Genomic DNA, 24037 nt, shown 5'->3' with positions numbered 1-24037 from the left:
AAATTAGTATCAACAGGAATTCCTTCTCTACCACCATCATTATTTACCATTGTTTTGGAAGCATTATATCAAATAATTGGAATTATAATACTGGAAAAGGAAGGAAACAAATGTTTTGTCTAATGGCATTTTTATATACTAAGAGCCCAAGAGACACTGGAAAGTAGCCACTAGAGTTACAAGGTAAACTGTTAAAGTGGCTGGTTATGGAATAAGTGTGTCAATATTTTTCTCTATTGTAGTAATATCCAGTAGCATGGAAGTAGAGAGGAATGCTCTTATAGTAGTAGTACCCAAAGTGTTTGAGTTGGCAAGGTGGTCAAATGTAAGGAATAAATTTAACAAGGAAAGTACTAGGTCTATAAAAAGCTATAAAGTATTTTTGAAGAACATCAAATAAGATTGAACAAATATAAAAACATAACCATATTCTTAAGATGGAAATGCATAAGATTAGTAAATACCAGTTCTCCTCAGATTAATACATACTTTTAATTTGATTCAATTTTGAGTCCCCAGGGATTGTTTTTAAAATTGAAAAACAGCAATAACAGAAAAACCTCAAAGCTTACATGGAAGGACAGATGCCCAAGAATAGTCAAGAAAAAGTGAAGCTAGGTAGGACTTGACTTAGCAGATGTGTGATCATACTATATAACATCTGTTTCTAAACGAATGAAAATGGCATTGGAATAGCTAAATTGAACAGATAAAGTGTCCAAAAATAAAACCCAAAATACTGGAATTTAATATATTGACTGCGTATATTTTAATTCAGTGGAAATAGCTTAGGTATAATCATCTATCCATATAGAAAAAAAGTGGAATCCCTACCTCGTATCACATATATACCAAAATACGTATTTTTAAAACTTAGGAGGAAAATTTCATAGGTTATATGTATAACCTATGGGTTGGTAAGACCTTTTAAACCAAATCACGTCACATAAAAGATATAATAAGAAAGGCAAACATATTTGACTACTTTCTATTATGAATATTTGTATATATCAGGTATGATTCTTACGTTTCCTAGTATTAAAAATTGCTAACTTGGAATTCTAGTAGAGATTTCAGTTCATATCAGGTTCACCATATAGTTTGAATTGGACTATGCTCATTAAGATGGGTATCAAAGGAAGGCTAGAAGTTATTACTGTTACCGCGTGCTTCCAAAGGGTATTGTAAAGAGATCTCCAAGACATACTTACCGTTTTGTGTGTAATTTATACTAGACCTTCCTAGCATTCTAAATTGAGTTACCTGTACTGTTTCACTATGGAAACTGATTTCCCTTTAAGTTTGAGTTAGTTGCAACTGATAACAGTTGTCACTTTTTTTACTCAAGGGTATGAAAGTGCCAGTATGTCTAGCACATGTGAACCTTGCAAAAGTAGGAACAGACATTCAGCCCAGACTGAAGAGCCTGTTCAAGCAAAAGTATTCAGCAGAAAGAATCATGAACAACTGGAAAAAATAATAAAATGTAATAGGTCTACAGAAATATCTTCAGGTATGTTCTTTTTTTGGTTTGCATTAATATAAGGAGGTCTTCAGCTTCAATTTGAAGAGATAAATAAAACAGGTTTTAAAATTGGTGTATCGGCCGGGCGCGGTGGCTCAAGCCTGTAATCCCAGCACTTTGGGAGGCCGAGGCGGGTGGATCACGAGGTCAGGAGATCGAGACCATCCTGGTCGACATGGTGAAACCCCGTCTCCACTAAAGATACAAAAAATTAGCTGGGCACGGTGGCGCGTGCCTGTAATCCCAGCTACTCAAGAGGCTGAGGCAGGAGAATTGCCTGAACCCAGGAGGCGGAGGTTGCGGTGAGCCGAGATCACGCCATTGCACTCCAGCCTGGGTAACAAGAGCAAAACTCCGTCTCAAAAAAAAAAAAAAAAAAAAAATTGGTGTATCACATATTTCTATCACGTGGATGGTTTTATAGTGGAGATTATGGTGTGTATTCCTTGATATTGGGAAATATAAACTGAAAATATTTTTTGTTATACTATTTAATAGTTTTGGACACATTTTAATAAAATTCTTTCTAAACAAACAAAAGGATAGTTACAGTTGTGGAACTCCTCATTTCAAGTTCTGAAAATCTTATCTGAATAAGCATTAGATATGAAATCATGTCATCCTCTGCTTCGATCCTTTGACTCACTGTGCCTACAGGATAAAGTCTGAATGCCTTCATGGACTGTGCGTGTCCATCTGGGATTTGGTTCCTTCCTGCCTCTCCAGACATTTCTCACCACCTTCTGCCTTGAAATTTATTCTTTCTATGGCACTGAACTAAAGTTTTTGCATAGCTGTGACACTTTTTCTCACCTCAGTAGCTATTTTTCTACCTCAGGTCCTTACTGCCTCATTTCTCTGCTGGACTCATAATAAAATTTTAATTCTAGAACTCTGAAACTCCATTCTAATCCAAGCTGGATAGTTTTCCCTTCCTCCTTTTTGTTTTCCTTGTAGCTTATCTAAACCTATTTTGTAGACTTAATCACATTAATATAGTATTTACTTGTTTAAATATCACTTTTTTGAGTCCCTTGGCAGCAGATAATACTTTCTCGTATTTGTATGTTAAATGTCAGCATAATACCTGACACATGGTAGGCACTCTGTTTATGGAATGAAAGTCATCTGTCTTTGCCACCATTCTAATTTAAATAAGCACCAGTAGTTTCCTGATTTGTAAAGAATATCTCAAAGAAATATGGAGAGAGAGAGAGAGAGAGAGGGAGAGAGAGAGAGGCAGTAAATATAAGCTCATTATCTTAGTTGTCAAGGCCCTTGTTTAAAATAATAGTAGTTATCATTTGTATCCATTTTCAAATTTCCAGCAAATCTCATTTGAGCCTCATAATGCAAAGTTGGTTTTATTTCTGATTTTCAGAGGAAACATGGTCAAAGAGGGTACTTTTTTTTTCAGCACTCATAAAGGCTCAGTAATATAAACTGGTGCAGCTTTTCTGGAAAGCTTCAAAAGTCATGCCCTTAAGCCAGTAATTGTACTTATAGGAATCCATCCTAAGGAAACCAAAGGGAGGAAAAAAACATTAAGATTTAGCACTGTCTCAACAGTATGATTTCAACTATATAGAAACAAAAATTTGAATGAAAAAAGCCTGGAAGAAAATGCATCGAAATGTTAATAGTGTTTTTATCATCTTTAAACTCATTTCTAATAAGCATTTATCATTTTGTAATCAGAAAAGAAACCTCCCATTTGTTTGCATTTTGAAATTGATTTCTCAAGCTCATATTGCTAGGAAATGGTAAAGCTGAACTTAGAATCCTGGACTTCTGTTAAGTCTATATTCCTTTTTGCAAAAACATCAATCCTGTTCTCAACCTAGAATTTTACTGAAATTTTATCATTTTCATCTCCTTTTAATGTCTTTACCAAATAGTGATATCTTAAAAAAATAAACAGGCAGAAGTTGAAGAAGGACACTAAACTGAAAGTCTTAATACACTGAGTATCAATTACTTAAATAATAATTGGACATAGTATTTCAGGCCTCACTACTGTTACTTAGAAAAATATGATTGAATTTTGGTGAGTTAAAAATACTTGAATAGTATAAATATACACAAGTTTACATATTTACATTCTGAAAAAATTTTTTTTTATTTGGAGACGGAGTCCGGCTCTGTTGCCCAGGTTGGAGTGCAATGGCACAATCTAGGTTTATTGCTACCTCTGACTCCCGAGTTCAAGCGATTCTCCTGCGTCAGCTTCCTGAGTAGCTAGGACTACAGGCACATGCTACCACACCCAGCTAATTTTTTGTATTTTTAGTAGGGATGGGGTTTCACTGTGTTAGCCAGGATAGTTGATCTCCTGCCTCTTGATTCACCTGCCTTGGCCTCCCAAAGTGCTGGGATTACAGGTGTGAGGCACTATGCCTGGCCCTGAAAATATTTATTTTTAGTTTTAATCATTACTCTAAAATTCTTTATAGCATGTAAAGCATGATAGTTTTTTTAAACTCTATTCATAATATATGATTATTAGAGTAGCATATATGACTGCTGGTATTAAATTATGCAGTCTTCTTTTCCCTTGTGTGTTGTGGGAGGTTCACCTTGATGTAATTGCTTCTAAAAATGAATGATAGAAGTTTGTTGTGCTAGTCATCATCAGTTGCATTAATATATGTTTATAGCAAGCCTTTTGAGATTTTTTTTTTCTTAAGATTATTTTTTAAGTGGAACATAAGCCATACGTTGTGATAACATATAGTTCAGGCAAACAATTTTAAAGAAATTTGCTTCTTTTTTTTTTTCATTCATTTATTCATATTATAGACCCTGTCTTTACTACTCATACACATTTTATGTTCATCCTTATGTCTGCCCTTTCCTACAGCACATGCTAGGAGAATACTACAGCAGTCTAACAGAAATGCATGCAATGAAGCGCCAGGTAACAATCTGCGTAGTTTTGGTGTCCACTTACTGTTGATTTTTTTCCCATTGGTCCTAAAATTCTCAGTTTTATTGTTCTGATTTTTTTCTTTTTTAGATTTAGCTTAGAGTATGCATGTAATGTGACTATTGTTAAAGCTAATTTATATTCATAAAATATGATATTCTGAAGCCTTTCATATATAATTCTTGGTAAAATTGGCTGCTTTTGTTTTCATTTTCTATTAGTGTGTGTAACCTAACTAATACATTCATAAGAAAAATAAAACTTTTTATGATTTAATATTTGATTGGAGGTTATTTTGTGCTTCTTAAATGCTTAAAAGCATTAGTATTTCTTAGAACTAGAAATATAGTTACTTTTATAGTTTATTTTTTCCTTTTTAGTCAACATCTTAGAAAAGTTAAGTCATCAAACAAAACAACTATTAAATGCCAAGACTATAGTATTTAAATAAAGATCATGGAAATTACAAAGATTCCAAAATACTACTTTAGTCTCTAAGTATTCTCATTAAAGATGATCCTGTATGACAGTATATAAGTTGAAAATTTGAGTATCAAATTTTTATCTGGGTTTTTCCCATTAGTAGAGATTTCTTTCAGAGATAGTTTTGCTTCCTGCTTATTATAATAAGTGTCATTTTTGTAATAGTTTATATTTTAAAACTAAGAAGTTTAGTATATCACTTCATTTTATACTGGTAACTGAGGCAAAATAGGGAAGTTGCATATTTATTGTTATATAATTCATATATTTTTCCATTAATAATCTAATACTAGTAATGTTATTTTATGCTTGTAGAAATTGAGACCTGAAGATATTAAATTATTAGCTAATTAGTGGGAAGTTTTTCTATTAGAGCACATTCTTTTTTGCATTTTCTTATTCCCCCTCACAAAAATGAGTTAAATCTTTATGATCTTGTATACTTAATTGAAAGCACAATATATTAAAATACTCAACATTTTAAATTTCTTTCTTAGACACTTTGCACTGATTTTTGCAGGACTTGAATATTTTACAAGCCATTTGTGGTTCTACTGATTAGAGTTTACAGAATTTGATAGCTAGAACTACTTGGAGATTTTTTACTCCATAGAAAACTCAAAATAGGAACAGTTCCTAATTTGCCTGAATTAAGGGTTTTCTAATGTTCCTAAATTAAGGGTATGACTGTATACCTTTGAGTGTGATAATTTTGTGTCGTGAACAAGTAAATATAGAGAATTGTAACTAAATAATAGAATGATGCCTAGATTCTATGAAACTGAACACTTCAGTTGGGTCACTTGCTTCTCCAATATACACTGAGTATGTAAATAAGACACTACGGTGAAAGTGACCTATTAGGTTACAAATTCGGTTACTCATCAGCACAACACTTTTCTGTGTGATATATGAGGTTTGAGAATTAGTAGACCAAAATGGATAGGCCTTAATCTAGTAGCTGTCATTGGCAGCAGTTTATTCTTTTTAACATTAACAAAATAATAAACTTCCTTTTCTGTAATGAAGTTCATGTTTGCAAAAGCAAGCAAGAAAATTATTAACACTTAGTTTATTTCTAAGTGTTGAAAGATTTTCACTGATTTTTCCCATAAAATGTTTAATATTTTCTGTATATTTTATATGCTCAGAAATAAACATGGTTCTTTGTAATGCTAGGTAATGTTACTCATGCATTAAAATTTTATTTTTAGTATAAAATGCATATCTTTATATCTTAAGATTTTCTCTTGGTAATTTTAGCTTCTTTTCTACTTTAAAAGCCCTGAAATAGAATTGTGTAAAATAGAATTTTTAAGTAATATGAAGCTGAGAGTAATGATGCTAGCTAATAAAAGTTGTCATGAAGATATTTCAATATTAACTTTACGGTCTTTTATGTATTCCAGAAACTGGAAGTGATTTTTCCATGTTTGAAGCTTTGCGGGATACTATTTATTCTGAAGTAGCCACATTAATTTCTCAGAATGAATCTCGTCCACATTTTCTTATTGAACTCTTCCATGAGCTTCAGCTACTTAATACAGACTACTTGAGACAGAGGGCTTTATATGCATTGCAGGTATCCGGTACCTAACATTGTTTTTCCTACCCTATTAGCACCTTCTTCATGATTATGTCTGGTTGCTTTCTTAGACTGAAGCACACACCACATGAATTTGATTTGTTCTCTGTGTTCTCTCTTGACATTTTATTTAAAATTTTTGTATAACTTAAGTAGCATTAAAGTATTTTTTTGAGTACTTTTTCAGTGTTTTATCTACTTCTTCCTCACACTTAACTTGTGAGGGTAGAAATACTAAATTTGTCCTTCCATCTGATTTTACTTTTAAATTTGTAACATAAATGTATGATTAAGCATATGTTTTATATAAATAATGATCTTATTTTTTCATTTAGGATATAGTATCCAGACATATTTCTGAGAGCCGTGGAAAAGGAGACAATGTAAAGTCAGTAAACTCTGGTACTTGGATAGCATCAAACTCAGAACTTACTCCCAGTGAGAGCCTTGCTACTACTGATGATGTAAGCTGATAATGATTAGTGAAATGTAGACATAATTTTAGTATGCGTTAAATTAAAGTTAAATAGGTTATTGTCAAATTGTAGGTAGACCTAATATGTTTGATTTTTAAGCTTTTTGGAAAGCCGGGTAAAAAGTGTTATTTTATTTTGAGGGCAAGATATAGTATGCAATCAAAATACGGTGGCAAGCACCAAAAATTATGTATGTATGATAGATTATGAGGGCTAAAATAGCCATATTTATGTCATTATTACCCTTTAGAGGGGCTGACTCTTAAAAGACATTTAGAATTGTATTTTGTATTTATTTAAGACATTCAGTAAACCAGACAGCAGTCAGATTATAGTAAAAGCCCTTGAATGAATAAATACAGGATAAATCAGGTCTTTGGATTAAAATAAAAAGGCATAGACAGAGTCTTCCAGGAAAAAAGAAATGTAATTTACTGTATTCTAATTGATGGAGAAATTTTGAACAGAGTAAAAAGGACCTGGAAGTGGAGAAGAGTGCTGAGGAGAATGATATAAATTCAGTATGCTGTGTGCTCGAAATAGCACTTAACTAATTGTTGATTGAATAACAGTGACAAAACTGCTAGGATACTGAAGAGATAATGTGCTTGCAAGGTGTTTGGGAATCACCTATTTAAAGGTCAGAACTTGATTTTATTGTAAAATATTATATGTCATCATGGGATATACCCCTGCGACCACATACAACAAATACATTCTTTTTTATCACAACTCTAGCACCTGGAGATCCATAGGTAAGAGTTTCATAAATTAGCAAACGGCTATAGGTAGAGAGTTGGAAGTTATGCTTTCTCCCTTTTGTTGAAGCGTTAATACTAAGTTTTTCCTGAAGCAAGTTTTCTCAAAGGATTGGCTTGCCTCTTCAGATACAGTAATTGTCTTAAACAACTACTGAGTTTTTCTTAATTTTTGCTCTTTAACTTCTACTCATGTTTAAAACAGTACTTCCCAAACTCATCTTTTCTGTTTAAAATGTTTTCCCAGTGGACTCTGACTCCTTTAGTACTTCTATAACATAAATCTGTGTCTAAAAATTACATGGTTTAAAGTCACTTTTTAATGTGAAATGTGAATTAGTATAATTGTTTGCTCTTTTGGATTGTTAACAACTAATTAAAAATTGTGTATTTTTATGGGAAATGAAATGCAGTCTGCGTCAATACATAAAAAATAGACAATGTTAAATGATATTAAGGCTTATTGGGCATTGAAATAACTTGAGAAAGAATGAACAGTCTCCATTCCTAGATTTATTTTTCAATAATTTTATATCCTTAATTTCAGTGCTTTCGCTTTTATCCCCGTTTCATACAGGCAACATTACTTCCATTTATTTTAAGACATTTGAGCACATTGGTCTGCACCATCGATAGCACATTTTGGAAGTTGAGCTACGATTTAGGATAAAGTTAACCTGAGAAGGTTTTAAAATTAAATGAAATTTAAAGATGTTGTACTACTTGATAAGTAAGGACTTGGGATAGTAATTGTATTTAATATTACTTTTAATTAAGTAACTAAATCAATTCTTTGATATTTCTTCCAAAATTTAAATTCAGCATTAAGGTCAACATTTTCCCTTTACTGATGCCATTTAATCAGCATCACAACATCCAGTGTTCATACTTACTGATCAGAGGCAGCACTGTCCAGTAGAACTTCCTGCAGTGATGGAATTGTTTTATGTCTGTATTGTCTAATACAGTTGCCATTAACCACATGGGGCTAGCTGAGGAACTAAGTTTTAAATTTTGTTTAATTAGCCATGTGGTTAATGGTTTTTATATTGGACGGATTTAGAGCCTCATTCTCTAGATGCTAGTAGACCACGGTCCTTTGAACTCCGTTTATGGAGCTTTTACAAACGTATTTTAAGATATGGAAGAGATACATCTCTTGCCCAGGGAAGGGAGAAATGAAAGTGAAACAAGGCATCTGAGAATTATAAGTCAAAGAGGATGGAATGGAGACATTGAGGTTTAGGAAGAGGAAAAAACACTTTGTCTCTTCTGCTCATGATAATAATAAAATGGTAAAAGCACATCTGTCTTCAAGTCTTACTTGAAGGAGCAAAAAATGGTTTCTCTATTTCTGAAATACGTTCCCTAATGCCCAGATTTCCTTTGATTTTATCACTGAAGATAGAAAACTTAAAAAAAGATCAATAGTTAAGGGAAAGAATACAACTGTAAAATGTCATAATCAAAATATAAGTGAGATGCTCTACCCTCATCACATTGTATACAAAATTAATTTGAAATAACTTGAAGTCCTGCAAAAGCCAAAACTATTTAAACTTTTAAAAGAAAATGGGAGAAAATTATGACCTTGATATAGGCCAGGTTTTCTTAAGACACACAAAGCACTAACATAAAAGAAAAAATTAATAAATTAGACTTCACAAATAAGGAGTTTTCTGCTTTTCAAAAGATACTGTTAGGGGAAAATAATCCCAGTATATATATCTGACAGATGTCTAATATCTAGACTGTAAAAACAAATCTTACAACTCAGTAGTAAGATAAACAACTCAGTAAAAAATGGGCAAGAGATTTGAACAGGCACTTGAAGATATATGAATGGCTAGTATGCAAGTTAAAGCCACAAAAAATACCACCACGTCACATCGAGAATGGCTACAATGAAAAGATTGACGTTGAGAAGTGTTGGTGAGAATGTGGAACAGTTGGAACTCTCTCAGTCCTTATGGGAATGTAAAATTGTACAATCACTTTGGAAAGCAGTTTGACAGTTTCTTATAAATGTAAATGTGGCATGTGACCCAGCAATTTCTCTTCTAGGTATTAATCCAAGAGAAATGAATGTACGTGTCGCAAAAACACTTGTACATTAATGTTCATAGCATCTTTAGGCATGGTAGTCCCAAACTGAAGCATCAACAGATAAATGGATAAACAAACTCTGTTATATCCATACAATGGAATACTATGCAGCCATTGAAAATAAAGGAGGTTCTGAAACACACAACCTGGATTCATTTTAGAAACATACTAAGTGAAAGTAGCCAGACAATGAAGAGTGTATACTGGCTGATTCCATTTATATGAAGTTCTATCACCAGCAAAACGGATTTACAGTGATGGAAATCATGAGTAGGGTGTGGTGGTGATTGACTGTAGAGGGGTATGAAGAAACATCCTGGGCCAAAGGAAATGGTCGTTATCTTCAGAGAATATGGTTATGTGAGTGTATACATTTGTCAAAACTCAATTATACATTTAAAATGGGTGTACTTTATATAAATTATATTTTAATAAAGTTTATTTTTTAAAAATGTGAATGATGTGATTTTTTTTTTCTGATATGAGACGACCATTAAGAGTAAAGTAAGGTACTAAACACTGTCAGTGTTTGGAGATAAGAGTATGTCCCTGAGAGTATAGAAATAATTTAAAATGTTAACTTTGCCAAATTAAAATTTTGTCAGTAGCTGGCTCCGTGTATGTTTATCTACATAATCACAGATATTCTGCAAGACTACTTCTATTAGTGTTCTCTGTGACTCTATTCAACCCGTAATGACTTTGATTATATTATCATCTTGTTTGCATGGAATAATGAGGAAACTTAGGACTTTCTTTTAGGTTTACAATTTTATGCAAATATTTAGTTATCTCTGTTAGATGCTTAATGTGAAATTCTTAAAAGTAGTATTAGTGATTTTTTGTGTTTGTTTGTTTTACTGTAACTTTTAGGAAACTTTTGAGAAGAACTTTGAAAGAGAAACACATAAAATAAGTGAGCATAATGATGCTGATAATGCTAGTGTCCTGTCTGTATCATCAAATTTTGAGCCATTTGCAACAGATGATCTAGGTAAGCAGGATTTTTTATAATCTTAGAAATGACTTTAAGTTGATATGGTCCAGTCTTCCTTGTACTGATAAGGAAACAAATGTCTAGGAAGGCGAAGTATGTGTGGTTGAAAGAATGTGGACTTAATTTATGAGTGAAAATTCAACAGTCTTCTGACTATTAACCCTGTGGGCAAATGATCTAACATTTTGACTCTTCATATGCTAAAGAAATGGGAATCTTACCTATCTTGCTATGTTCTTGTGAAAATATAATGGAACTTACTTGCATGAGTTCAGAAAATGTTAATTTCCTTTTCCTTAGATGAAAGGTCATCCTTTAAAGTCATTTAGTTAATTAATGGGAACAATTCAGGCCTAATCATATTTTCAATAAAAATGTTAACTTTGTAATTTGAGGTAAGCAGTCAGATTTCTTAGGTTAAATAATCTGTAGTGAAAACCTCAAATAACTCTAAGGCATAGCACATGGTTTTTTTTTTTTCCCTCCCGTCAGCTATAAAAAGCACTTTAGAAGGTTGCCTAACCCAAGAGGAGCAAAACTCTAGTCCTGGACTTGGAAAGGAAATTTAAGGAAAAGAAATATATATAGATACTTGATATGTTTTCTAGGCTGTAGCCAATCAAAAGATACCTGAGAATTCAATCATTCTGCCATCCTGGGCACTTAGTTGATAAAATAATGTAATTGCTGTTACTCTAGTGTTTGTTCACATGATGAGGAGATTTAGAGTACTTCAAAGATGTTTTTTCACTCTAAAGAAAAGGGCCTAGCCTTGCCCTATCATTACATTTCTGCCGTTCACCAAAGTCTTCCTTTTGCTTATTTTAAATATTGAGGACTCTGAGCCTTAGCTGCCCTCTAAATGCTTATTTGGGTCTGCACTGAGTTCATCTTATTACAGAGAAAAATCTGTGTGGCCAACCCTCTTCCCTTAGGTTGTCCCTCCATTTCTGATTTGCCGGAATACTTTGACTCCTGTGTATTTTCTTTCATTTGCTGATCTTTTTTTTCTTACAACCTTGTACCATTACTGTGTCTGAAGTAGAACATAGAATTCAGACATTTCATTGAGAGGCCTTTATCTTACCTTATTTGTGTGTGTTAGGTTGGATTGTTCTCATCAGAATTTGCATGACATTTTAAAATGTATTTTCTCTATTACTTAAATGAAACAACATAATGCAGTGAAATACATATGTGCTTCAGAATTTGAGACCAAAGTTTAAATCCCTGTTCCTCCATTAAACTGTGAAACCTTGAGCAAGTTATTTAAGTTTTCTGAAAATGAAGGTACTGTCATCTACTTTACAGGACTATTTTAAAGATTAAATAAATTAAGTGTGATAATATATATGAAATACCCAACTAGTATAGTGTCTGTGATAATGTATATGAAATACCCAACTAGTATAGTGTCTGGAAGTTGTTAAAGCTAATTCTCCTTCCTTTTGTTTAGACTTTTTTATTAATGAAATTTTGAGGAATAAATGAAAAAGTTCACTTTTGCATACTCTAAAAATATTTTTGTTCCAAATACAGGTAACACCGTGATTCACTTAGATCAAGCATTAGCCAGAATGAGGGAATATGAACGTATGAAGACTGAGGCTGAAAGTAACTCAAATATGAGATGCACCTGCAGGATTATTGAGGATGAAGATGGTGCTAGTGCAAGTACTACAGTTAATAATTTAGAAGGTATATATTTTTGTTTGTTTTCAGTAGGTTTTGGGGGAACAGGTGGTGTTTGCTTACATGAGTAAGTTCTTCAGTGGTGGTTGCTGAGATTTTGGTGGACCCATCACCTGAGCAATATACACTGTACCCAGTATGTAGTCTTTTATCCCTCACCCTTTTCCCACCCTTCCTCCTGAAACCCCAGAGTCCACTGTATCCTGCTTACGCCTTTACGTCCTCATAGCTTAGCTCCCACTTAAGAGTGAGAACATGCCATGTTTGATTTTCCATTCCTGAGTTACTTCACTTAGATTACTGGTCTCCAACTCCATCCAGGTTGCTGTGAATGCCATTATTTTGCTCCTTTTTATGGCTAAGTAGTATGCTATGGTATATAAATACACACACACACACATTCTTTATCCACTTGTTGATTGATGGGCATTGGGGCTAGTTCCGTATTTTGCAACTGAGGATTGTGCTGCTATAAAGATGCATGTGCAAGTGTCTTTTTCATATAACAACTTCTTTTTTGGGCAGAAACCCAGTAGTGGGATTGCTGAATCAAATGGTGATCTGCTTTTACTTGTTTAAGGAATCTTTGTACTGTTTTCCGTAATGGTTGTACTAGTTTCCATGCCTACCAGCAGTGTAAAAGTGTTCCTTTTTAACCTCATCCACAGTAATATCTGTTATTTTTTGATTTTTAAATTATGCCCATTCTAAGAGTAATATGGTATCACATTGTGGTTTGTGCTTTGATTTGCACTTCCCTGATACTTAGTGATGTTGAACATTTTTTCATATGTTTCTTGGCCATTCGTGTATCTTCTTTTAAGGATTGTCTATTTATGTCCTTAGCCTACAACATCATCTTTTTTTTCCCCCAATTTGAGGCATAATCTTGCTCTGTTGCCCAGCCTGGAGTGCAGTGGCTCCATCTCAGCTCACTGCATCCTCCGCCTCCCACACTCAAGTGATTGTCGTGCCTCAGCCTCCCAAGTAGCTGGGATTATAGGCATGTGCTACCATGCCTGGCTAATTTTTTTATTTTTTGTAAAGATGGGATTTCACCATATTGGCTAGGCTGTTCTTGAACTGGTCTCAAGTGATCCACCCACATCAGCCTCTCAAAGTGCTGGGATTACAGGTATGAGCCACCATGCCTGGCCTTAGCCCACTTTTGATAGGATTATTTGTTTTTTTGCTGATTTGTTCGAGGTCCTTGTAGTTTCTGGGTATTAGTCCTTTGTCAGATGCATAGTTTACAAAAATTTTCTCACACTCCGTGGTTGTCTGTTTACTCTGATGATTATTTCTTTTGCTAACAGAAACTTTTTTAGTTTTAAGTTCCATCTATCTTTGGTTTTGTTCCATTTTCTTTTGGGTTCTTGGTCATGAAGTCTTTGCCTCGGCCAGGATCTAGAAGAGTTTTTCCAATGGTATCTTCTAGAATTTTTGTGGTTTCAGGTCTTAGATTTAGAAGGTATATTTTTTATTGATTAGAAGTAATAATCATAATTCTGTGTAAATATTTAAAATATGTGATGTCTAATAATGGTTTTATTACTACTTTCCTTATTAAGATTTTTCTATGTATTATGTTAGCATAATATCATCAGAATTTAATATTCTTTAAAATTCAGCATAAAGGCATATATATATGATAAGCTTTGTTATGCTAATGTATCATTTTCTTTTTAAAAATTAGAAACTCCCATTATTGAAAATCATAGTTCACAACAACCTACAAGTGAAGTTTCTACCATCCCATGTCCTAGAATTGATACTCAGCAGCTGGACCGGCAAATTAAAGCAATTATGAAAGAAGTCATTCCGTTTTTGAAGGTAAGCAATTATTTTTAAAAATAAATAAAAATTTGTTTTTTAATTCATACAAAAGACTTATTGTAATAAAGTTCAACAGTATAGGTAAGTAAAAGAAGAAAAAATTTAAATATCATTCCTAGTTTTTTCACCCTACCAACATTTTGCTTGCCTTACTGACATTCCGTGAACCTTTCTGTACTGTTTTATACACATGTGCCTATTTTGCTTTTTTTATTTACTATACCATAAACTTATTTCTAGATTATTATTTTTCTACTGCATTTCTTCAGGATTTATTACCTTTATTTTTATTTTATTTTTAATTTTTGTGAATACATTAGTAGGTGTATGTATTTATGGGGTACATGAAATACTTTGATATAGACATGCAGTATATAATAACATGGTAAATGGGGTGTCCATCCCCTCAAGAATTTAACCTTTTTGTTACAATCCAATTAGACTCTTTTACTTATTTTAAAATGTATAATTATTATTGACTGTAGTCACCCTGTTGTGCTGTCAAATACCAGACCTTATTCTTTCTTTTTTTTGTTTTTTGAGATGGAGTATTGTTCTGTCACCACCGAGGTTGGAGTGCAGTGGTGCCATCTCAGGTCACTGTAACCTCCACCTCCCAGTTCAAGCGATCCTCTGGCCTCAGCCTCTCGAGTAGCCGAGATAACAGTTCCCTGGCACCACACCCAGCTAATTTTTGTATTTTTCTTTTTAGTGGAGATGGAGTTTCACCATGTTGGCCAGTCTGGTCTCAAACTCCTTATCTCAGGTGATTTGCCCACTTTGGCCTCCCAAAGAACTGGGATCATAGCTGTGAGCCACTGCGCCCGGCCTTACTCATTCTTTCTAACTATTGTTTGTACACCATTAACTATCTCCACTACTCCCCGCTGCCCTTCACAACTTCTGGTAACCATCCTTGTACACTTTATCTCCATGAGTTAAATTGTTTTAATTTTTAGCTCCCACAAATAAGTGAGAACATAGGAAGTTTGACTTTCTGTGCCTGGCTAACTTCACTTAACATAATGACCTCCAGTTCCATCCATGTTTTTGTAGATGACAAGAGCTCATTCGTTTTTATGGCTAAATAGTACTCCATTGTGTATATGTACCACATTTTCTTCATCTGTTCATGGGCATTTAGGTTGCTTCCAAATCTTGGCTGTTGTGAACAGTACTGCAACAAACATGGCTATGCAGATACCCCTTTAATATACTGATTTCCTTTCTTTCCTTTATATATCCAGCAGTGGAATTGCTGGATCATGTGGTGGCTTTTGCTCTACTTTTTGATTTTTGAGGAACTTCCAAACTGTTCTCCATAGGGGATGTACTAATTTACATTCCCACCAGCAGTGCATAAGAGTTCCCTTTCTCTACGTCCTTGCCAGCATTTGTTACTGTCTGTGTTTTAGATAAGTGCCGTTCTAACAGGGGTGAGATGATTTCTCATTGTAGTTTTGATTTGCATTTCTGTGATCATGTTTAGCACCTTTTATATGCCTGTTTGTCATTTGTACGTCTTCTTTTGAGAAATGTGTATATAGATCTTTTGCGCATTTTTAAATTGGATTATTAGATTTTTTTCCTATAGAGTTGTTTGAACTCCTTATATATCCTGGTTATTAATCTCTTGTCAGATGGATGGTTTGCAAGTATTTTCTCTCATTCTGTGGGTTGTTTCTTCATTTTGTTTTAGTTTGTTTCTTTTGCTGTTCAGAAGCTTTTTAACTTGATGTGATCCACTTGTCTACTTTTTCTTTGGTTGCCAGTGCTTTCAGGGTATTATTCAAGAATTATTTTTGCCCAGACCAGTGTTTTGGAGAGTTTCCCCAATGTTTTCGTGTCATAGTTTCATAGTTCGAGGTCTTAGATTTATGTCTTTAATCCATTTTGATTTTATTTTTGTATATGGTGAGAGACAGAGGTCTAGTTTTATCCTTCTGCATGCAGATATCCAGTTATTCCAGCACCATTTGTTGTGAAGTGACTTGTCTTTTTGCCAGTGAATGTTTATGGCACCTTTGTTGAAAATGAGTTTAAGTGTGTATATTTGTTTCTGGGTTCTCTAGTCTGTTCTTTGTGTCTGCTGTTTTTATGCCAGTATCATGCTGTTTTGGTTACTATAGCTCTGTAGTATAATTGAAAGTAACATGATCTTCCAGTTTAATTCATTTGGCTCACGATAGCCTTGGCTATTCTGAGCTTTTTAGTGGTTCCATATAAGTTTTAGGATTTTTTTCTATTTTTCTGTAGAATGTCATTGGTATTTTGATCACAGTTGCATTGAATCTAAGATGGCTTTCGAGAGTACAGATATTTTAACAATATTGATTCTTCCAATCCGTGAACATGTAATATCTTTCCATTTTATGTCTTTTTAAATTTCTTTCATTAATGTTTCATAGTTTTCATTGTAGAGATCTTTCACTTATTTGGTTAATTCTTAGGTATTTAATTTTTCTTTAATTTTATTTGTGTCTTGTAAGTGAGATTACTGTTGGCATGTAGAAATGCTACTGATTTTCTTGTGTTGACTTTGTATCCTGCAACTTTACTGAATTTGTTCTTTTTCTTTTTTTTGACATTGTCTTGCTCTGTCACCCAGGCTGCAGTGCAGTGGCATGATCTTGGCTCACTATAAACTCTGCCTCCCGGGTTCAAGTGATTCTTCTGCTTCAGCCTCCCAAGTAGCTGGAACTACAGGCACATGCCACCACACCTGGCTAATTTTTAATATTTTTAGTAAAGACGGTGTTTCACTGTGTTAGTGAGGATGGTCTTGTATCCTGACCTTGTGATCTGCCCGCCTTGGCCTCCCAAAGTGCTGAGATTACGGGTGTGAGCCACCCCACTTGGCCTGTTCATCAGTTCTAATAGTATTTTTGTGGAGTCTTTAGGCTTTTGCAAGTATAAGATTATATCATAAGCAAACAATGATAATTTGATTCTTTCCAATATGGATGCTGTTTATTGCTTTCTCTTGTCTGATTACTCTGGCTAGGACTTTCAGTACTATGTTGAATAACAGTGGTGAAAGTGGGCATTCTTGTTGTGTTCCAGACTGTAGAAGAATAGCTTTCAGTTTTTCCCCATTTAGTATGACACTAGCTGTGAGTCTATTGTATTAGCATCTAGTATGTTGAGGTATGTTTCTTCTATACCTAGTTTTTTGAGGGCTTTTATCATGAAAGGATGTTGAATATTGGCAAACAGTTTTTCAGCATCAATTAAAAAGATCATATGGGTTTTGTCCTTCATTCTATTGATATGATGTGTTACATTGATTTATTTACCTATGTTGAACCATTTTTGCATCCCTGGGATAAATCCCAGTTGGTCATGATGAATCATCTCTTTAATGTATTGTTGAATTCTGAGGTACCAGTTGTAATGTCTCCTTTTTCAGCTATTATTTGGGTCTTTTCTCTTTTTATCTTAGTCTGGTTAATGGTGTGCCAATTTTATGTATGTTTTAAAATACCAACTTTTTGTTTTGTTGATCTTTTGTATTTTCTTCATTTCAGTTTATTTCTGCTTTGATTTTTATTATTTTCTTTCTTTTTTTAATATTTTTTAACTTTTTTTTTTTAAATTACATTTTAGGCTTTGGGGTACATGTGCAGAACATGCAAGATAGTTGGATAGGTACATAGGTACACACATGGCAGTGTGTTTTGCTGCCTTCCTCCCCTTCACCCCCATTTGGCATTTCTCCCCAGGCTGTCCCTCCGCAGCTCCCCCCGCACCGCTGTCCTTCCCCTATTCCCCCTGATAGACCCCAGTGTGTAGTACTCCCTTCCCTGTGTCCATGTGTTCTCATTTTTCATCACCTGCCTATGAGTGAGAATATGCGGTATTTCATTTTCTGTTCTTGTGTCAGTTTGCTGAGAATGATGTTCTCCAGATTCATCCATGTCCCTACAAAGGACATGAACTCATCATTTTTGATTGCTGCATAATATTCCATGGTGTATATGTGCCACATTTTCCCAGTCCAGTCTATCATCAGTGGGCATTTGGGTTGGTTCCAGGTCTTTGCTATTGTAAACAGTGCTGCAGTGAACATTTGTGTGCATGTGTCCTTATAGTAGAACGATTTATAGTCCTTTGGGTATATACCCAGTAATGGGATTGCTGGGTCAAATGGAATTTCTGTTTCTAAGGCCTTGAGGAATCGCCACACTGTCTTCCACAATGGTTGAACTAATTACACTCCCACCAACAGTGTAAAAGTGTTTCTATTTCTCCACATCCTCTCCAGCACCTGTTGTCTCCAGATTTTTTAATGATCTCCATTCTAACTGGCGTGAGATGGTATCTCAATGTGGTTTTGATTTGCATCTCTAATGACCAGTGACGATGAGCATTTTTTCATGTTTGTTAGCCTCATGTATGTCTTCTTTTGTAAAATGTCTGTTCATATCCTTTGCCCATTTTTAGATGGGCTTGTTTGTTTTTTTCCTGTAAATCCGTTTGAGTTCTTTGTAAATTCTGGATATCAGCCCTTTGTCAGATGGGTAAACTGCAAAAATTTTTTCCCATTCTGTTGGTTGCTGATTCACTGTAGTGATTGTTTCTTTTGCCGTGCAGAAGCTGTGGGGTTTGATTAGGTTCCATTTGTCTATTTTGGCTTTTGTTGCCAATGCTTTTGGTATTTTGTTCATGAAGTCATTGCCTACTCCTATGTCCTGGATGGTTTTGCCTAGATTTCCTTCTAAGGTTTTTATGGTGCCAGGTCTTAGGTTTAAGTCTTTAATCCATCTGGAGTTAATTTTAGTGTAAGGTGTCAAGAAGGGGTCCAGTTTCTGCTTTCTGCACATGGCTAGGCAGTTTTTCCAACACTATTAAACAGGGAATGCTTTCCCCATTGCTTGTTTTTGTCAGGTTTATCAAAAATTGTTTAGTTATAGTTATGTTGTGTTGCCTCTGATGTCTCTGTTCTGTTCCATTGGTCTATATCTCTGTTTTGATACCAGTACCATGCTGTTTTGATTACTGTAGCCTTGTAGTATAGTTTGAAGTCCATAGTGTGATTCCTCCTGCTGTTTTCTTTTTGCTTATAATTGACTTGGCTATGCGGGCTCTCTTTTGGTTCCATATGAAGTTCCTGGTGGTTTTTTCCAGTTTTGTGAAGAAAGTCAATGGTGGCTTGATGGGGATAGTGTTGATTCTGTAAATTACTTTGGGCAGTATAGCCATTTTCACAATACTGATTCTTCCTAACCATGAACATGGAATGTTTCTCCATCTGTTTGTGTCCTCTCTTATTTTGTTGAGCAGTGGTTTGTAGTTCTCCTTGAAGAGGTCCTTTACGTTCCTTGTTAGTTGTATTCCTAGGTATTTTATTTTTTTTGTAGCAATTGTGAATGGCAGTTCGTTCTTGATTTGGCTCTCTTTAAGTCTGTTATTGGTGTATAGGAATGCTTGTGATTTTTTTTGCACATTGATTTTATATCCTGAGACTTTGCTGAAGTTGCTTATCAGTTTCAGGAGATTTTGGACTGAGGCAATGGGGTCTTCTAGGTATACTATCATGTCGTCTGCAAATAGAGACAATTTGGCTTCCACCTTTCCTATTTGAATACCCTTTATTTCTTTTTCTTGCCTGATTGCTCTGGCTAGAACTTCCAGTACTATATTGAATAGGAGTGGTGAAAGAGGGCATCCTTGTCTAGTGCCAGATTTCAAAGGGAATGCTTCCAGTTTTTGCCCATTCAGTATGATATTGGCTGTTGGTTTGTCATAAATAGCGTTTATTACTTTGACATACGTTCCATCAATACCGAGTTTCTTGAGGGTTTTTAGCATAAAGGGCTGTTGAATTTTGTCAAATGCCTTCTCTGCATCAATTGAGATAATCATGTGGTTTTTGTTTTTGGTTCTGTTTATGTTGTGAATTACGTTTATAGACTTGCGTATGTTGAACCAGCCTTGCATCCCCGGGATGAATCCTACTTGATCATGATGGATAAGTTTTTTGATGTGCTGTTGCAATCGGTTTGCCAGTATTTTATGGAAGATTTTTGCATCTATGTTCATCATGGATATTGGCCTGAAGTTTTCTTTTCTTGTTGAGTCTCTGCTGAGTTTTGGTATCAGGATGATGTTGGTCTTATAAAATGGTTTGGGAAGGATTCCCTCTTTTTGTATTATTTGGAATAGTTTCAGAAGGAATGGTACCAGCTCCTCTTTGTGTGTCTGGTAGAATTCGGCTGTGAACCCATCTGGACCTGGGCTTTTTTTTGTGTGGTAGGCTCTTAATTGCTGCCTCGACTTCAGACCTTGCTATTGGTCTATTCATAGTTTCAGCTTCCTCCTGGTTTAGGCTTGGGAGGACACAGGTGTCCAGGAATTTATCCATTTCTTCCAGGTTTACTAGTTTATGTGCATAGAGTTGTTTGTAATATTCTCTGATGATGGTTTGAATTTCTGTGGAATCTGTGGTGATTTCCCCTTTATCGTTTTTTATTGTATCTATTTGGTTGTTCTCTCTTTCCTTTTTTATCAGTCTGGCTAGTGGTCTGTCTATTTTTGTTGATCTTTTAAAAAAACCAGCTCTTAGATTTATTGATTTATTTGAAGGGTTTTTCATGTCTCTATCTCCTTCAGTTCTGCTCTGATCTTAGTTATTTCTTCTGCTAGGTTTTGAGTTTTTTTGATCTTGCTCCTCTAGCTCTTTCAATTTTGATGATAGGGTGTCAATTTTGGATCTCTCCACTCTTCTCATATGGGCACTTACTGCTATATATTTTCCTCTGGAGACTGCTTTAAACGTGTCCCAGAGATTCTGCTATGTTGTATCTTCGTTCTCATTGGTTTCGAAGAACTTTATTTCTGCCTTCATTTCATTGTTTATCCAATCAACATTCAAGAGTCAGTTGTTCAGTTTCGATGAAACTGTGTGTTTCTGAGTTAGTTTCTGAATTCTGAGTTCTAACTTGATTGCACTATGGTCTGAGAGACTGTTTGTTATTATGTTAGTTGTTTTGCATTTGCTGAGGAGTGCTTTACTTCCAATTATGTGGTCAATTTTAGAGTAGGTGTGATGTGGTTCTGAGAAGAATATATATTCTGTGGATTTGGGGTGGAGAGTTCTGTAAATGTCTATCAGGTTTGCTTGTTCCAGGTCTGAGTTTAAGCCCTGGATATCCTTGTTAATTTTCTGTCTTGTTGATCTAATATTGACCATGGAGTGTTAAAGTCTCCCACTATTACTGTGTGAGAGTCTAAGTCTCTTTGTAAGTTGTTAAGAACTTGCCTTATTATCTGGGTGCTCCTGTATTGGGTCCATATATATTTAGGATAGTTAGCTCTTCTTGTTTTATTGATCCTTTTACCATTATGTAATGTCCTTCTTTGTCTCTTGTGATCTTTGTTGCTTTAAAGTCTATTTTATCAGAGATGAGAATTGCAACTCCAGCTTTTTTTTGCTCTCCATTTGCTTGGTAAATCTTCCTCCATCCCTTTATTTTGAGCCTTTGTGTATCCTTGCTTGTGAGATGGGTTTTTAGCACACCGATGGGTTTTGGTTTTTCATCCAATTTGCCAGTCTGTGTCTTTTGATTTGTACATTTAGCCTATTTACATTTAGGGTTAATATTGTTATGTGTGAATTTGATCCTGCCATTTTGATGCTAGCTGACTGTATTGCTCTGATGCAGATTCTTCATTTTGTTGATGCTCTTTAGCATTTGGTATGTTTTTGGAATGACTGGTACTGGTTGTTCCTTTCTATGTGTAGTGCCTCTTTCAGGAGCTCTTGTAAAGCAGGCCTGGTGGTGTCAAAATCTCTGAGTACTTGCTTGTTTGCAAAGGATTTTATTTTTCCTTCACTTATGAAGCTTAGTGTGGCTGGATATGAAATTCTGGGTTGAAAGTTCTTTTCTTTAAGGATGTTGAATATTGGCCCCCACTCTCTTCTGGCTTGTAGAGTTTCTGCCGAGAGATCTGCTGTGACTCTGTTGGGCTTCCCTTTGTGGGTGACCCGACCTTTTTCTTTTGCTGCCCTTAGTATTTTCTCCTTCATTTCAACCCTGGTGAATCTGACGATTATGTGCCTTGGGGTTGCTCTTCTTGCGGAATATCTTTGTGGTGCTCTCTGTATTTCCTGTACTTGAATGTTGGCCTGCCTTGCTAAGTTGGGGAAATTTCCCTGGATAATATCCTGAAGAGTATTTTCCAGTTTGGATTCGTTCTGTTCGTCACATTCTGGTACACCTATCAAACGTAGGTTAGGTCTCTTCACATAGTCCCACATTTCTTGAAGACTTTGTTGATTCCTTTTTGCGCTTTTTTCTCTAATCTTGGTTTCTCGTTTTATTTCATTGAGTTGATCTTCGACTTCGGATATTCTTTCTTCTGCTTGGTCAATTCGGCTGTTAAAACTTGTGCATGCTTCGTGAAGTTCTCATATTGTGTTTTTCAGCTCCTGCATTTCATTCATATTCCTCTCTAAGTTGTCCATTCTTGTTATCATTTCCTCAAATCTTTTTTCAAGGTTCTTACTTTCTTTGCATTGATTTAGAACATGTTCTTTTAGCTCATGGAAGTTTCTCATTATCCACCTTCTGAAGTCTGATTCTGTCATTTCGTCACACTCATTCTCCGTCCAGCTTTGTTCCCTTGCTGGTGAGGCGTTTTGGTCCTTTGTAGGAGGCGAGGTGTTTTGGTTTCGGGTGTTTTCCTCCTTTTTGCGCTAGTTTCTTCCCATCTTTGTGGATTTATCCACCTGTCGTCTGAGTAGTTGCTGACTTTTCAATTGCGTCTCTGAGTGGACGCCCAGGTTATGATGAAGTTCTTCTGTTACTTAGTTTTTCTTCTAACAATCTAGCCCCTCTGCTGTACGACTGCTGAGGTCCACTCCAGGCCCTGTTGTCTGGGGTACACTTGTATCAGCTGCATAACAGTGAGGGATGCTACCAGTTTCTTCTTCTGCTATCTTTGTCCCAGAATGATGCCTGCCAAATGTCAGTCTGATTGGTCCTTTTTGAGGTGACTCTTTGGGTATACCGGGGTCAGGGAGCTGCTTGAGGAGGCGGTCTGTGCTTTATAGGAGCTCAAGTGCTGAGCTGTGAGCTCCGTTGTTCATTCAGACTGTTAGGCTGGTACATTTAAGTCTGCTGCAGCAGAACTTATAAAGCCCCTTTTTTTCCTCAGATGCTGTCTCAGGGGGTTAGGGCTTTCTTTATGAGTATTCGTTGCACTGTCCTGCCCAGCTAGGAGGCATTCTAGTCACTATTTGCCTGCTGAGGCTCTGCCCTGCTACCTTGGGGTCCGCCCTGCTGTCGTGGGCTCCGCCCTGTTGGCGTGGGCTCCGCCCTGCTGTCGTGGGCTCTGCCCCATTGGCAGAGTCTCTCTGTTGTGGTGGGTTGCCTTGGCAACGGCAGGCTGCGTCAGCAATGGAAGTGTACCTCAGTAGGGGTGGAATGCCTCGGTAATGGCGGATGCCCCTCCCCCACCAAGCTGCACTGTCCTGGGTTCAGCTGTGCCCGCAGTGAAACTCTCAACCCCAAGCGTTTCGAATCACTGTTTTGTTTGTCCCTGTGGGGGTGGGATCCGCCGAGCCTGATCACCTGGCTCTCTGCCTGAGAGTCCTTTTTTTTTTTTTAAGTTGAACGGTTGACTCTCTCCCAGGTGTTTCAGTCACCTGC

General features: G+C 35.6%; 1 protein-coding gene across 50 annotated transcripts in view; it reads left to right on the top strand.

The window, feature by feature from the left end:
- PCM1 (pericentriolar material 1) overlaps nt 1–24037 on the top strand; it is a 114182-nt gene that overhangs the window by 60825 nt on the left and 29320 nt on the right. For 32 of the 50 annotated variants that reach the window (XM_078347403.1, XM_078347397.1, XM_078347400.1 and 29 more), the window contains 7 exons: nt 1349–1513; nt 4386–4442; nt 6344–6516; nt 6855–6983; nt 10733–10853; nt 12396–12554; nt 14245–14381. In XM_078347403.1, coding sequence (XP_078203529.1) covers nt 1349–1513; nt 4386–4442; nt 6344–6516; nt 6855–6983; nt 10733–10853; nt 12396–12554; nt 14245–14381 — 941 coding nt within the window. The remainder of the gene's footprint in view (nt 1–1348; nt 1514–4385; nt 4443–6343; nt 6517–6854; nt 6984–10732; nt 10854–12395; nt 12555–14244; nt 14382–24037) is intronic. The other 18 variants (XM_078347413.1, XM_078347407.1, XM_078347410.1 and 15 more) reach the window with 1 other exon arrangement.

The sequence above is a fragment of the Callithrix jacchus genome, chromosome 13, assembly GCF_049354715.1.
Source record: "Callithrix jacchus isolate 240 chromosome 13, calJac240_pri, whole genome shotgun sequence".
Taxonomy (NCBI): domain Eukaryota; kingdom Metazoa; phylum Chordata; class Mammalia; order Primates; family Cebidae; genus Callithrix; species Callithrix jacchus.
Note: the sequence above shows the minus strand (reverse complement) of the source record. Positions and strands in the feature narration are given on the sequence as shown.